Source organism: Spinacia oleracea, chromosome 5 (genome assembly GCF_020520425.1).
Source record: "Spinacia oleracea cultivar Varoflay chromosome 5, BTI_SOV_V1, whole genome shotgun sequence".
Taxonomy (NCBI): domain Eukaryota; kingdom Viridiplantae; phylum Streptophyta; class Magnoliopsida; order Caryophyllales; family Amaranthaceae; genus Spinacia; species Spinacia oleracea.
This window is the reverse complement of record NC_079491.1, coordinates 99,649,585-99,665,122: the sequence shown is the minus strand read 5'-3', so window position 1 is coordinate 99,665,122 and position 15,538 is coordinate 99,649,585. Positions and strand designations below refer to the sequence as shown.

The 15,538-nt window shown below is 35.7% G+C and overlaps 1 protein-coding gene across 1 annotated transcript; it reads left to right on the top strand.

Annotated features, from left to right (window-relative positions):
• Positions 1 to 1,706: 1,706 nt before the first annotated feature.
• On the top strand, positions 1,707 to 13,682 carry LOC110790611 (uncharacterized). The gene is made up of 12 exons (XM_021995396.2): positions 1,707 to 2,108; positions 2,279 to 2,498; positions 3,490 to 3,690; positions 3,782 to 3,852; positions 8,276 to 8,438; positions 8,605 to 9,198; positions 11,101 to 11,481; positions 11,582 to 11,657; positions 11,735 to 11,798; positions 12,570 to 12,705; positions 12,883 to 12,996; positions 13,401 to 13,682. The coding sequence occupies exons 1-12, from the start codon at positions 1,792 to 1,794 to the stop codon at positions 13,464 to 13,466; spliced, it is 2,403 nt and encodes an 800-aa protein (XP_021851088.2). The 5' UTR covers positions 1,707 to 1,791; the 3' UTR covers positions 13,467 to 13,682.
• The last annotated feature ends 1,856 nt before the right edge of the window (positions 13,683 to 15,538 follow it).

Genomic DNA, 15,538 nt, shown 5'->3' with positions numbered 1-15,538 from the left:
GGGTAGTGCGGTGAGGCAAAGAAATAGGGGGTAGGGGAGAGCAGGGGTTGCGCGAGAGAAGGAGAGGGAGAAGGGGGTACGGTGGGTGTGCGGTGGTCGAGTGGCGGTGGACGGAGGTAGACAGTGGAGCAGTGGTGGTTGAGGTGGTTGAAGTGGCTGCCTCAGTGGTGGTTCGAATCACATGAAACAAAGGGGAGTGAAATTGATTTTTTGTTTTGGTTTTGGTTTTTGATGTTGCATTTCAGAAATGGAAACTGGTTTTTTTGTAATTGAAGAAAAGGAAGACAATTTGGGCTTTGCAATTGAATGGGGACTGATTTTAGGGAAAAGGAGAAGGAGGAAAATTCCTTTACTCCATTTGTACGTGGAGAGCAAGGAGAGAGAGATGAGATTTTGGCTCTTCTAAGGGCTTTTTAGTAATTTCACAAGATTTGACCAAAATATCTGAAATTTGTTGCTATTTTTGGAAACTACTAAAAATAGAAATGTTTAGTTAAAATAATTCTTTGTAAAATATCTTTAACGAAAAATAAATAAATTTTCGTTTATGAATTTATCGTTTAAAATAAATCGTAAAAACGTTTAAAATAACGAAATTCGATTATTCGTAATTATTTAAAACGAAATCAAGATAAAATATATTTTAATTTTAATAAATCGAGTTTAAAAATTTCGGGGTATTACAGCTGCTGTCAAGTGAGAAGGACTAATGAGAGAGAGTGACTGATTTTTTTTCTTAGGTAATGATTAGATAGCCTTTTTTTAATGATTACAGTAGACTATTTATATGATTATTACATGAGGGTAATTATGTAATTACGTCTATTCCTAATGGACAGATGTCCTTCTTGGTTGCTAAGTAAGAAGGGCATTTTTGTCTTTTTACCCCAAGTTGGGCTGACCTAAAGGTACTTTATACCCATTAGTGATATATATCATATTTCTCCTCACATGTAAGGAGAAAATGTAAAAAGGTGCACGGTGCATGTAATATGTTCTATCACATTGAACGGGTTATAAAAATGACAACAATTCTCATTTTTTATAACTCTTATCAAATGATAATTTTTCTATACAGAGAAAGTTTGTTTACAAAAAAATTTATTTAAAAAAAATATGTCTACAATAAATGAAAAATTTCTTTGTAAGAGTTTCACTATTGGATGATTGAGTCTCAAACGATATTAAAAAAATAAGGACTCACCATTGTAGAAAAAAACAATAATGAAAAGTTTTTAAGCTAGGAAGAAGGCTCACCAATGATAATGCTATAATGTTAGTTACTTTATCATAATAAACTAATTGACAATAAAGTATGACACAAAATCAACCCGAACTACGACTCATATTCAATCCAAATACGGGTAAGGGGCGTTATGTTCACCTTACAAAAAAAAAGTTTCAGTTTCACGCAGAATCAGAATCCCGGACGAGAGACTTAGGCTTTTCGAGGGAATCAATCATACTACGATCGTCAAATCCCACGCCTAATGAATACAGAATAGGCAGAAAAAAGGGATTATGTTTGAAGCAGCCTCAAGGTAAAGCATTTTTTCGAACAGTCTCAACGTCCTCGTTGTGAGTCGCAAAAATTCAGATAAGTTCCAATAAATTCAGATAAGTTTCAATAAATACAGATAAGGTATTAAATGACAAAAAAAAAATCCTATAATTCATCCACACCCACAAATATGAATTGTTAAGATTGCCGTACTAAAAAGTTGGGTGTTTGAAGTAGAAAAGTAGTTCATGGGTACCTAACTAATCAGTAATCACTTTCCAACGTAAAAGATGTTGTCTCGGGGGCCCATAGTTGGATATTCCAACTTTCAATTGTGCGCAGGATTCCTCCTCTTCCCTCGCACTCGCACCACCTCCCTTTCTTCTTCTCTTTCTCCGCCAAATTACAAATACAGCTCTAACTATTTCTGTTGTCATCTTCACAAACACAAACCAACGCTTCTCAACTCCTCCCATTTTCTCTCTCCTCAGACCTTCTCTTCAATGGCGTCCGCCTCACACAAACCCTTGCATTATCCGCTCTCACGACGTGACGATTCCGTCGTCGATGATTACTTCGGCGTCCAAATCACCGATCCTTATCGATGGTTAGTGTTTGTATTTACTTTCTATTCAATTGTATTCCTGTAGTTCTTTTAGTAGGTTTCGGTTTTGAATTTGATTGATTTACAGTAAAGATTAGGTTTTTTGGATGATTTTTTAGTACTTTTGTTTTTCGAATTCGGTTTTGATATTGTTAATTTTTTGAATGATTTAGGCTTGAAGATCCGGATTCTGAAGAAACCAAGGAGTTTGTGGAGAATCAAGTGAAGTTAACTGATTCAGTGCTTGGAGAGTGCGAGACGAGAGATAAGCTTAAGGAGAAGATGACAGAGCTTTTCGATTATCCGCGATTTTATCCTCCATTTAAGCGTTGTGATAAGTATTTCTACTTCCATAACGCCGGCCTCCAACCACAAAGTGTGCTTTATGTTCAGGTTTGTAGTTAAGAGTTCACCTTTTTTTAGAGGTTTGCATTTTATGATACGAACATTCTATTATATAGTAGAACTTGTGTTTGTGTTACCGATTTGATCACAGATTTTTGACGTGTAACTTGTGTTGCTCCGAATCAAAATCGGACTAGTGAACTTGTTTATCCTAGCCAAATTTTAGGGCAGTGACTTATGTTTTGATTTCATGTTAAAAGATGTGGAGTAACAAACGTATCACCTATTTAAAGAAGATGGTGGACAATGTGGGTGGGTTGAAGAATCTTATAAGTAGTTTGAAATAATTAAGCTATATGCAAACAATGGGGATGGAGAGTATGGTGTAGTAAAGAGATGAAATCAAGAAGGATAATGTAGTTAAGAGATGGGACCAGGAAGGGCAATGCAGTTAGGAGATGATTCTAGGAAGAAATACAAATGATACTAGATTTTCAGTGGAAATAACTGTAGGGAGAGGAGAGTGAGATTCTTGTGTTTATACTGGTTGAACAACAACTCTAAGAGCCAGGGTCTTTGGACAGGGATATGAGGGAATTATGAGCTCGCTGTAAATAAAACAACGTTTTCTGAAGTTGTACCAAGTTTTGTGAACGATATGCTATCTAGTCGACTAGTCGTAGTTGGTTTACCAATATCATAGTTAATTAAGGAAACTAGGGAAGTATGCTACCTTTCGTGAGTCTTTAGTATGTGTAGAACTTACTGCTAGTAGAGTATATGCAATGCACAAAGAATGGATAAATTTACTTAATTTAGCTACTTTAATCAGCAATCATAATGCAACCTCAGCTGTTGATTTATTTCTTCCTTTTCAGCTGATTTGGTCTTTCTATTTTTAAATGGTTTTAGCACATGTTATTAATAGTTTAGTTTGAGTCAATGTTTGCATTGTTTTTGAGTTCTCCGGACGTTAGCGGTTCTGAATTGAGTCTTTCAATCTAGTTGATTTTACATAATGTTTTCATATTTCTTCCAGGATAGCCTGGATGGAAAGCCAGAGGTGTTGCTTGATCCTAATCAGCTCAGTGAGGATGGAACCGTGGCTCTGAACACTTATTCAGTGAGCGAGGATGCCAAATATTTTGCATATGGTTTGAGTGCAAGTGGGAGTGACTGGGTGACAATCAAAGTAATGAGAATTGAAGATAAAGGGGTTGAACCTGACAGTTTATCCTGGGTCAGTATATAACAATCTGATTTGCCGTAAAAAATGTCCTTCAGTACAAGCAATCATTGTGCTTACTCGATGTGGATTTTCTTTACTGCAGGTTAAGTTTAGTGGTATTACTTGGACGCATGACAATAAAGGATTCTTCTACAGCCGCTACCCACCGCCCAAGTGAGTCATTGTTTCTTTTGCGAAATTGCTATTGGTTCTCCCTCTATGCAAATATGAACTTCTCAATCGGGCCATTTCTCATATATGCACATATTTAGGAGAGGGAATGATGATGGGGTTTTGTGGAGTATACGAGAATAAAAAAAAAATAGTATTGTTTATTAACTTTATTTCTTGTTAGTTAAGATTAGAGAAAGGTGGAGAGAAGAATAAGAATAAAAAAGTAAACAGAAGGAGAGAGAAATAATATGATCTTCAGTAGAACCTCAACCAAGGGGATAAGGGGAAGTTCAATGCGGGAAAGCATTTAGGGAGAAATGGGAAGTTTATTGTTGACGGAGGAAGTACATCTGAAACACATAGTGTTCCTGGCTCTGTCTTGAGTGTAGCGTCTGGAGTTTATCTATTTCAGACAAGAATTGTTTTTGTGAGATTATGCAGAGAGTCTATAATACTCCCTCCCTTTGTCCCAATTTAATCTTCGCTATAGGCTTGTCAACGAAATTTTATGCGATAAGGTATTGTAAGCCTATTATAGTTAAATAGAAAAGAAGGTATGGTGGGAGATAGTGAAAGAACTTTTTTAATCGAATGTGAGAGAATGTGGGGTCATAACTTTTGATAGGGGGAAGAGAAGTAATAATATATTAGTGGATCCATGCCATAAAAGGAAGTATGATAATTTAACTGGGACAGACGAAAAAGGAAATTGCGACGATTAAATTGGAACGGGAGTAAGTTTTAGATCATGTTAATCTTGCTATTATCTAGGCAGTAATCGTAAATGGCTGTGAAATTCTTTGTAAACATCGAGTTGTCTATCCTAGTGTAGGACATATCAAACAAGGGAGAACCTAATTTTTTTCCATTTTTTCCATATAAAATCATTCTCTGTGCTCAGAAGTGACAATCATGCGTACTAATGAGGGATGTCCGAGCAATATTGCCAAATTATATTTTATTTAAAATTTGGAAACAACACTAAATAATTACCGTATAAAAAGAAAGAGTGAAAATTGGGTATAAAAGGAAAGAAATTATTGGTCTGATGTAGAAGATGGTGGAATTGAAATATTAGAATAGGAAAAAGAAGAAATGGTGAATTATTCCAAGTTATTGTGTTCAAAAGTAGAGTTGTAAAACAAGGGAAAAGGTTATGAGGAGGAGGGTTGCAAGGATAGTGGGGATGTTACAGGGGAATAAGTAGGAGGATAATTAAGTCGAGAGTTTAGAGAAGGGAATCTGGACAGCTTGGAAAATGACCAAAGACCTTCTCGGCTTGTCGTATTCCTATTGGTGTGGGGGGCAGTGTGCAGGGTAAGGTAGATTTTTTTTCTTTTATTTGAGACACAAACCATCTGATGCCGCTATCACTTTTCTTTCATCATATAACCTTAGGGATACCCTAGGCAATCGCATAAACACAAGGTCAGTTCGAACATTTTGCTAAACTCAAAGACTACATCGAAAAGTTTCACAAATTTAATAGCTGTGACACTTAAAAACCACCTGTGTCTGGCATAAATGGCACAAGTACCTCTTGGTAACATTAGTGATTGGGAAAGGCGTGTGAATGATCGAAGTTATCCAACTTTTACCGAGGATCTTCAAGAAATATTATGGCATATCATTCATTAGGATTTAGGAGAGCTGGAAAATTGCTGAAGGTATATGCAAGGAATCCACATATGCTTAAGATGTATGAGAGGAGGAAGAAGGGCAATATGGGTACTCCATAATGTGTCAGCTACAAGGGGAATATTTTAAGGAATAATGATAACTTAGTAGTTTGTCACTAACATGCATGTAGTGTGAGGTGAGAGGAAAAGGGGGATTTTAAGGCATTGAGAATTTTTGTGAGAGAATCCCCCGCTCGAAAGTGGAATATCCATTATTTTCCCTAATTGTTTATTTCAAACCCCTAGTTTCTTCCATTTTCTGTGTGGGATTATTTAAGTTCATTAAACCCTGTTATCAGAGCGATACAATCCACGGCATGAGGTACAACGATTGATTTAAAACTCGGTCGTCTGTTACGTAACGGCCGTTCTGCAAAACCCCGTTACATAACGGTGCGATGAAAAACGCACCTTTCTCCATGCGTCGTCCGTCACGAAACAGTAACTCACCACATTAGAACGTTTTCTTCCCGTTATACCGTTCTTTGTTACAAATTGGCCAAAAGAACATGGCCTTACAGACCTGCTATTTTTTAGTATGGAACGAAGTATGAAGTAAATAGATAAAGCATATTTTTATTTGTAACCTTAATTTAGCTATACAGCGTACACAATTTGCGTTATTCGAGCTTGAGTGAGTTGTTACTTGTCAACAACAATATATGTGTATTTGAGCTTATTTAATTTGGTAGTTTTATTTGAGCTTGAGTGAGTTATCAACTACAATATGGCCAATATTATCCATCAGTATTTATGTGGTATTATGCATGGTTTTTTCGGTAAATGATATGGCCATAATTCTTAAATTATACGCATAACTAAAATGTATTCTCGTTGTATTATTTTTCGGTAATGAATTAAAGTATATAACTACTCCCTCCGTCCCTTAATACTTGCACCGTTTCGACTGGACACGCTTGCCAATGCACTACTTTGACCACCAATATTTTTAACTTCATATTATAAAAATTTATAAAAATATTAATATTTTGAAAATATATATTAAGATCAATCCAACAATATATTATATACTAATATTTGTTTCCATATAATAGAAATAAAATAGGGTCAAAGTGAATTATGTGAATAGTGCAAAAAGTCAAAACGGTGCGAGTATTAAGGGACAGAGGGAGTATTATGTAATTAAAATATATTCTCATTGTATTATTTTTAGCTCTTTGATTTCTTGAATTGATTTCATCAAAATCACAAGGAAAATAGAAGTGAACAGCTGTGGTAAGATTCCAAACTGAAGACAAATGTCTAGTGAATTAACTATTCTTGTACTTCTACTCTACTGTTCTAGTTATGGTACTAGTAGTAGTACACTAGTGCTCATATAGTCATATCACTTTGTTTTAATACTTATGAAATTCATGTACAAAACGACTCATCAAACAAACAGTAGTATGTCAGTATGTGGACTGTCACAGTGACTGTCAAATAGTAGTTGCCATGTATAGTACGAGTACTCGCTTAGACCATTATTAATGGGGGTAAAAAGCCCAAGAGGGAAAAGTAGTGGGAAAAATGAAAAAAGGGCTTGTTAATGGTGGGGGGATTTTGCTCATGGGGTGGGGGAAAATGAATCCAAATTTTCCATGTATACTATTTCGTATCGTAGGTACGAATTTAATTTGGTTTTTTTTATTTTACGTATCATGTAATGTAATTAAGTAACTTTCATGTAAATTATCACGTAAAGTATCATGTAAAGCAACTAGTGGAGTACTTGAGACCAAACGCTCGGATTTCTAATTATGATCAGATTATTTATATATTAAAATTTCAGTTTGAATTGGATTTAAAAGATGATCCAAATTTAACCAAACTTTTTTGGGTGATAAAAAATTCTTATTTATACCTGGTGTACAATAAATATTTTAAGGCGGATATAAAGTTATTTGACTAAGCGACCAAATGACAAACTTGCTGCTCGGTTTTATGGGTCTTTTCCGGTAGTTGAGAAGATTGGGAAGGTTGCATACAAGTTACAGTTGCCTGCAGAATCGAAGATCCATCTAGTTTTTTCACATATCAAAATTAAAGAAGTCCATTGGTGAGGGCTCCATCCCACCCCAAACTTCCTGTACAGCTCAGTACATACCTCACAATGAAGGACTCACCTGAGGAATTGCTACAAGTCAGACACCAGGCTCTGTCAGATCCTAAGCGTATGCGAGTTCTTATATAAATGGGCTAACCTACCAGCGTTTGAAGCTGCATGGGAGGATGTTGTTGCAGTGAACCATCTGTTCCCTGATTTCCACCTTGAGGACAAGGTGGCAGTCGACTTATGCGAGGAGGAACGGCAATATGGGTACTCCATAATGTAGTCAGTTACAAGGGAATATTTAGAGGAATAATGATAAGTTAGTTATTTGTCAATGACGTGCATATGGTGTGAGGTGAGCAAGTAGTTAAATAGAGCAGAAGGGGGGATGTATGAGGCATTGATAATTCTTGTGAGATATACTGGGCGAGAGTCCACTTCTTGACGGTGGAATATCCTTTATTTTCCATGTAATTATTTTTCCAGAAATATAATCAAATACACCCCTGTTCTTCCCTAATTTTCTGTTTCAAATCCCTAATGTGAGATTCTTCGAGTTCATTACAGTATATTCCCGCGATTTGAAAATGGATATAGTAATTTGTTTATGTGTCAAGATGACTATTATTTTTCGTGGACCTTTCATGCTCATGTAGCAAGGACTTGCCTGAACTTTGAATCTCTGGTGCAGTGAAGGGCAAATATCAGATGCTGGAACTGAGACAAATTCTAACCTTAACCAAGAGCTGTGTTATCATGTTCTTGGTACTGACCAGTCTGAGGATATTTTGTGTTGGAGAGACCCTGAGAACCCAAAACACTCATTTGGGGCCGAAGTTACAGATGATGGAAAGGTAATTGTTGCTCTATGACAACTTAGCACTATGTTTGTAATTACTTTTATTGTTGCAATATCCAAATAACTTGAAATATCAGGTATTTTCACATTTGGATATCATCAATTGATATTTATTTTGGAAATCTTCAGCTTTTGATCATGTCTTCTTTCTCATCTTTCAGTATCTTCTGCTATCTACTTCAGAGAGCTGTGAAGTAGTGAATAAAGTGTACTATTTAGATTTAACAACACTGCCTAATGGGATTGAAGGTTTTCGTGGGGGAAAAGACTTGCTCCCTTTCACAAAGCTCATTGATACGTTCGATGCGGCTTACGACGTTGTTGCTAATGATGATACAGTATTTATTTTTCGAACTAATAAGGACGCTCCAAGGTATAAGTTAGTTCGTGTTGATTTGAAGTCCCCAGGAATATGGACTGATGTCATTCCGCAGTCTGAGAAGGATGTGCTTGAATCAGCCTACGCTGTCAATGGAAACCATCTTCTTGTCTGTTACTTAAGTGACGTGAAGCATGTTCTTGAGGTTAGAGATCTTCAAACAGGTTCTCTGTTGCATCACTTACCCCTTGAAATTGGATCAGTTGATGACATCTCTGCACGGAGAAAAGACAGTGTGGTGTTTTTTAGGTTCACAAGCTTCCTGTCTCCGGGCATAATTTACCACTGTGACTTAAAATCTGATGTTCCAGAATTAAAGATATTCAGGGAAATTGTTGTCCCTAAATTTGATCGTGACGAGTTTCAGGTTGATCAGGTATATTCTCTTACTCCTATTGTCTGTATATTACGGAGTATATTTTTAGATCGTGTTAAGTAATGTTAAGCCATTCTCTGTTTCTTCTTTTGCCAGTGGTTGCCTTTGCTAACGACTTGGACGTTTAGAATTAGTTTTGAAATATTGGCAGTTATGTACATGCTTTATATGTTTTAAACACAACAGAGATTATATACCTTGATGTTAAGTTCGCTATGTATATGTCTGTCTAAATCTATTGTGACACCTGATCTTATTTACTATCAAGGAGTTCTCTGAATCAAAAGCTGGAAACAAATTATATCTTGATTTGAAATACTACCCCCTCCGTCCCTTTTTGTTCTTTACGTTTGGTATTATGCACGCCATTTAACGACTAATAATGTGCTTTGAGATTCCTCTATTTATTTTATTTAAACAAGGCAAATTCCGTTTATTTATAATGTTTTCACTTTTATCAAAAAACTGACATTGGGAAAATGAGAAAGATTAACTGCTCCAATGGAAAAGGGCGAGAGATGAATTTTTTTCCTTCTATTTTTGGGCGTGAAGGACACCTTTCTTTCTCTCCCTTAAACCCTTTTGATCTTCTTCTGCTCCCTTTTCTAATCTTCTTCTCGCCTTCTCAACTTCTTGTCTTCATCACGTTAAAATTTTAAAAAGTCTGGTAGTACCATTTTCGAGTACTAATTTTTTTTGTCTTCTTGCCATTAACTTTTGTTGTCTTTGTGATTTGCTTGCATTTCCTCCATCAAAATTATTGGAATGTCTACAATCCCCAGATTAATCCAAATTAAAGAGCAGGTTGTTGACATCTACCCAATTGTTTTTTGCCATTGATTCATCAACTTCTTCCTTTTTAATAACAAACAACCCCATTTATGCTCTTAGTAAAATATTCAATCTTTTGAATTTGGGTAAGTTCTTCATTGTCCACTTTTTCGAGTGATGACAATCTCCACAAAAACTAGAAACTTCTGGGGGAAAATGGTATTTAGATGTGGTGGTCCTGGACTCCTGATGGAGATGCATTTCGTGATGGACATTGTGTAAAGAAGAATTTGTTCTTCAAATTTAGCAATTAGTAAGAGATGGAGACAGAGATAATGGTTGAAATTTCTTGGGCAATATTTGAGACCAAATTCAAAGTACTAGAGAGGGATATAGGAAATAGATGGAGATGACGTTCTCCAATATTTGGTGGTGAGAGGTAAGAGAAATAATAATGGGCAGCGAAGGAGGTGAGTGCATATCACACGTCTAAACCATGGGAAAAGATGAGTTCAATCGCCGGAAGGGTCCGGAACTTTACCTATTTGGCCGAATTCCGGCCAAAAGGTGCTATTTTTAATAAATTCAGTTTTTGGGTTGTTTTTTTCACACTTTGTGTTTTAGAAGGCCTTTTCTCACAAATTTTTCCTTCAAAAAATAATTGATCTTTGAACCAGTTTGTCCTTTTTTTTTCCTGGACAGCAATTTCTTTCAGATTAAATGTCAATCTCATTAGATATAGGCGATGTCAAATTTCTGTACTTTTTGGTGTTGTGTTTTTTTTTTGCATTATGCTTCGTACATTGACTGCATTCTATGTTCAAATTCATGAAAAATAAATCAGTCCACAGATGAATAACTGTGAATAATATGTAGAAAGTGGTAGCGCTGGTTTGTAAAATGTTCTAAATCTATTAACTTCCAGAATTGTGTGCCCCTCTATGTCAATTTTTTTAAAAAAACTATTTAATGGTTTACCTTCCTTTGCTGTCAACTTCTATCCTCTATCAATACAAGCTTTTTTTCCTGCCACCCCCACCCCCCTCTTTGGTTGTGTGTGGTGTGTTTAGGACTTTAGATGCACAAGGTTTCTGTTTCACTATTTTCATCTTCTTTCCCATCTGCCTTCAGGTTTTTGTTTCCAGTAAAGATGGCACTAAGATACCAATGTTCATAGTTACAAAAAAGGGAATTGTTTTGGATGGATCACATCCATGTTTATTATACGGTTATGGTGGATTTAACATAAGCATCACTCCATCCTTTGGTGTTAGTCGCATTGTTCTCTTAAAGCACCTTGGTGCCGTTTTTTGCATTGCTAATATCCGTGGTGGTGGTGAGTACGGAGAAGAATGGCATAAGGCAGGATCCCTCTCGAAGAAGCAGAACTGCTTTGATGACTTTATTTCCGCTGGTGAGTTTCTTGTTTCCTATGGTTATACCCAGCCAAAAAAGCTGTGTATAGAAGGTGGAAGTAATGGTGGGCTTCTTGTTGGTGCTTGCATTAATCAGGTATCTGCTACCGTCTTACGCTTTTATTTTATTTTCAGTATTTCCCCCACTAGATGTTATTAACCCATAGCATTCTCCTAAATGATTGTTGTGGATGTAGAGACCTGACATCTTTGGCTGTGCTCTGGCTCATGTTGGTGTTATGGACATGCTTCGATTCCATAAATTTACTATTGGTGAGGAAATACTGTCGTATTAGAAGTGGTTCTTCTTACAATTGATACACTTCGCTGATACATAATTATTTTTCCAGGTCATGCTTGGACATCTGATTATGGTTGCTCTGATAAAGAAGAGGAATTCCACTGGCTTATAAAGTAAGTGGTATCATGTCTTCAAGAGTGATTGTAGTGTATAAATATTATGTCCTAGTTTTTAAAGTACTCAAATTTACAAGGTACTGAATACTTTGTAGTGTGCTATTTGTTCTATTTTATGAACTTTTGTAGAAACCTACCTCTTACACCATGCATTTTGCAAAGAAAATATGTTTTTTGTTGCTGATCTCTATGTTCATTATCTTTACCTTATTGGAAATACCTCGGTGTAGTTCTTGCCCTTCTTGGTTGATTTGTGCCAAGGCTAAAGCATCCTCGTATATACAGTATAGAACAACAATAACAATATTAGGGCCTTAATCTCAAAAGGCTGGGCTCAGCTGCATGGATCTGGATGTCACTACTCTGATTTGCCTACATGAATCCTTCTCCTCCACAAACCCTATCCAATGTGTTTGTGATGTGTCCTTTCTCCAATGTAATTATTCCAGCATTTCAGCTCCTAAATCCATAAAAGACCCAGTTTTGTATGAAACATCACTTGATATTTGTGAATTATGATTTGCATAAAATCTTACAAGAATTTTAGGCTTTTCAAGTGATACTCCCACTGAATATGTTAGGTGATTACAACATGGCAAGCGTACTAGGTGATTATGTCAAATAAGAAATAACATTAGGTAGTGCTTTTTTTGGCATAGAGTACGTGATATGTTAGGAGACCTATTCCTATACTCAGTGTTTCAGCAATAGTACCACTTATTTTTCCTTAAGTTTCCTACTCTGAGTATAGATCGTTCTTGCTTACAGGTACTCACCTCTACACAATGTTAGAAGACCATGGGACCTATCATCTGATAGAACTGCACAGTACCCATCTACAATGTTATTGACAGCTGACCATGATGATCGTGTGGTGCCTTTGCACTCACTTAAATTGCTGGCTGTAAGTTCTCTTGAACTATTACTCCATACTTGCAACTAGCAACTACTATTACATGAAAGTAAACATTAGTGCATCAACTCGTTCACATCAACACTGCTGCACTGCATGCCTTTTCTTGTCACTAAGTGATTTCATGCAAAATACCTTTCCTTTCCTAAAAGATGTATTATACTGCAGACATTGCAACATGTTCTTTGCACAAGCTTGGAGAATAGTCCTCAAAAGAATCCAATTGTTGGTAGAATTGAGTGCAAGGCTGGTCATGGAGCAGGACGCCCAACTCAAAAGATGGTTAGTACCCTATTACTCCCTCCGTCCCGGAATACTTGACCTGTTTTCCTTATCGGGCCGTCCCTTAATACTTGACCTGTTTCTAAAAATATAAATATTCTAACAATATTATATTATTTCTCACTCCACCCCTATTAACCCACCTACCCCCTACTCCATACAAAAAATAATTAAAAATTCAACCCCTACTCTCCCCCAACCCCACCTCTTAACCCATCTCCCACTAACTACATTAAAATAATACCCCACTATCAACTATTACCTATTAAATTAAATAAGTCAATTCAAGTCCCTTAAACTCTGTGCCGGTCAAACCGGGTCGAGTATTCCGGGACGGAGGGAGTATGTGATTTCGTTTGAAAACATCATGTATAATCTAACCTAAACTTTGCAACCTTTTGTAGATTGATGAGGCAGCAGATCGTTATGGCTTTATGGCTAAGATGGTAAATGCTTCGTGGACTGACTAAAAATTGCTACACAAAAGTGAAGGCGTGATTCTGAATTGAATTGTTTACTTTTTTATTTATCTATCCCGTTGTTATAAGACGGAGTAGGAGAAAGAGAGCTCTATTCTTTTGGGAAAATTTGCCAATTACTACTAGATCTTTGATGACTTTGTAAACTACTACCTAGCTTGTTAAAAGTTGTCAATTACTACCTAGGTCTTTAGTTATTGTTGTCAATTACTACCTAGGTCTTTAGTTATTATTGTCAATTACTACCTTAGTCAAAATTCTGATCAATTAGTCACTAATCATCTCCTAATCAACCGTTAATTATATTTGAATTATTCTAATTAAAAAATAAAAAATTAATTAATTAGAAATACCAAAAAAAAAACCCAAAAAAATCAAAAAAAAAACCCAAAAAAATAAAAAAAAAAACCGTAATTAATTAAAAAAAATCCCAATTTAAACAAAATTACCACTACAATTGCCAAGAAAAAAAATGATTATGAGCAAAATAATAATGTTGTTCTTCTCATGAACTCTGCTATTGCTATCATCTTCTTCAGTTATTCATTCTCCTTGCACAACTCCTTTTGATCTAGCAGCACAAATTATATCCCTCTGCCAAAATTTCATTTCCTCATCATACAATATAAAGTATATGCATCCTCTCATGTTTGTATCATAAATCACAGTGAATCAACATGTCGGCTAAGTGCTCAAATTTTAATCATTTTGCGTTCTTTTGATAAACTAGCTTTAAGCCATTAGCAATGAAAAGAATGCCACTACTTTCTTCAGACCTGCCAAAACAGCATCACAAAACTCGATAATTCGTACAACATTAAGAGTTTGTATAGATTGCTAAAATTACTCTTATTCCCTATATACACAAACTCACCCCAATACATTCATAACTACCGATAAACACAAGGATAGTTATTGAGTTTATGCATTTCCTTAAATTTCATTCCCAAAACCTGCATTGACATTCTCAGTGGGACTAAGGAAAATCTGCAAAGTCCTTCCATGAATAATTCTTCAAATGCAGAATGATTGAGTAAGTTCTATACCCAAAGTGTTTAATTATATCCTTAATTGGCCAAAAAAACATAAAGATTTGCCAAGCATGATGATGGCGTGAGGAGAAGATACCTAATGGCAAATAGGATAGAGATTGATTTCTCCTTAAACTGTTAAAATCAAAACTAATTCCTCGTTTGCATTGGTTTAAAAACTATCTCTTTACAATATCGTCGTCTCCCTGTTGGTGTTGCCGTGGAGAACACCACCTCCAACGACCTTTGTTTTATAATCACTCCTTCCCCTTTTTATGTTCCATTGAAGACAGTCCTCTTTATAAAGAATTGGATGTAAATAATGCACATGAGATAGAAAAATGGTCTTATGAAAAGAGAGATAGAGAGAGATCAAGTGGGAAAACTTACCATTTAAGGGCATAGTGCAATCTCAAAGGTATATCCAAAAAGAAAAATAGGGCAAACAAAAAGGGATGGAGCGAAGAGCCATCGCTACTGATGTTGGCAATTCTATACTTATCCAAAAAAATATACGAAGCTTGTATTTGATCCTACGTGGACGGTATTCTGAAAATTAGTTTTTAAACCAACGTAAATTGAGAATTGTGTTTGGTTTAGTAATCATAGCTTCTAAATGCAGAAAATATTTTCTTTATGTAGAAATTTAAATTACCAAAAGGTCCTTCATTAATTAATAAAAAAATTATTAAAAAAATGGAATAGTTCGGAATAATAGATTGTGCTCGTCAATCTGAATTTTGTGCTCTCTTCGCATTGACCGTGCTTGGCCGGCCTCCCCCTAATTACATTACTGTATTTTTTTTTTGAGGTCAATTACGTTACTACATTGTATTACCCTGACTTACATTTTTTTTAAAAGAAAATTAATTTGTTAGTATGTTTTAACTCAAATAACAAGCAAGCACCTATATATACTTCGTATATTACAAGTAGTTGACTCCCACATCTACTCTAATATATACTTCGTATATTAGTCCTACATCAAATGTATTTCTAAGTGTACTAGTTTACTTAATACTCTTAATAATC

What these genes read in the sequence shown, in the direction of transcription:
- LOC110790611 (XM_021995396.2), top strand. Translation starts at nt 1,792, where the DNA reads ATGTTGTCTCGGGGGCCCATAGTTGGATATTCCAACTTTCAATTGTGC. An exon ending in ACGAGTTTCAGGTTGATCAG is followed by an intron (nt 9,199 to 11,100) that starts GTATATTCTCTT and finishes ATCTGCCTTCAG; the next exon opens with GTTTTTGTTTCCAGTAAAGA. An exon ending in ACTCACTTAAATTGCTGGCT is followed by an intron (nt 12,706 to 12,882) that starts GTAAGTTCTCTT and finishes ATTATACTGCAG; the next exon opens with ACATTGCAACATGTTCTTTG.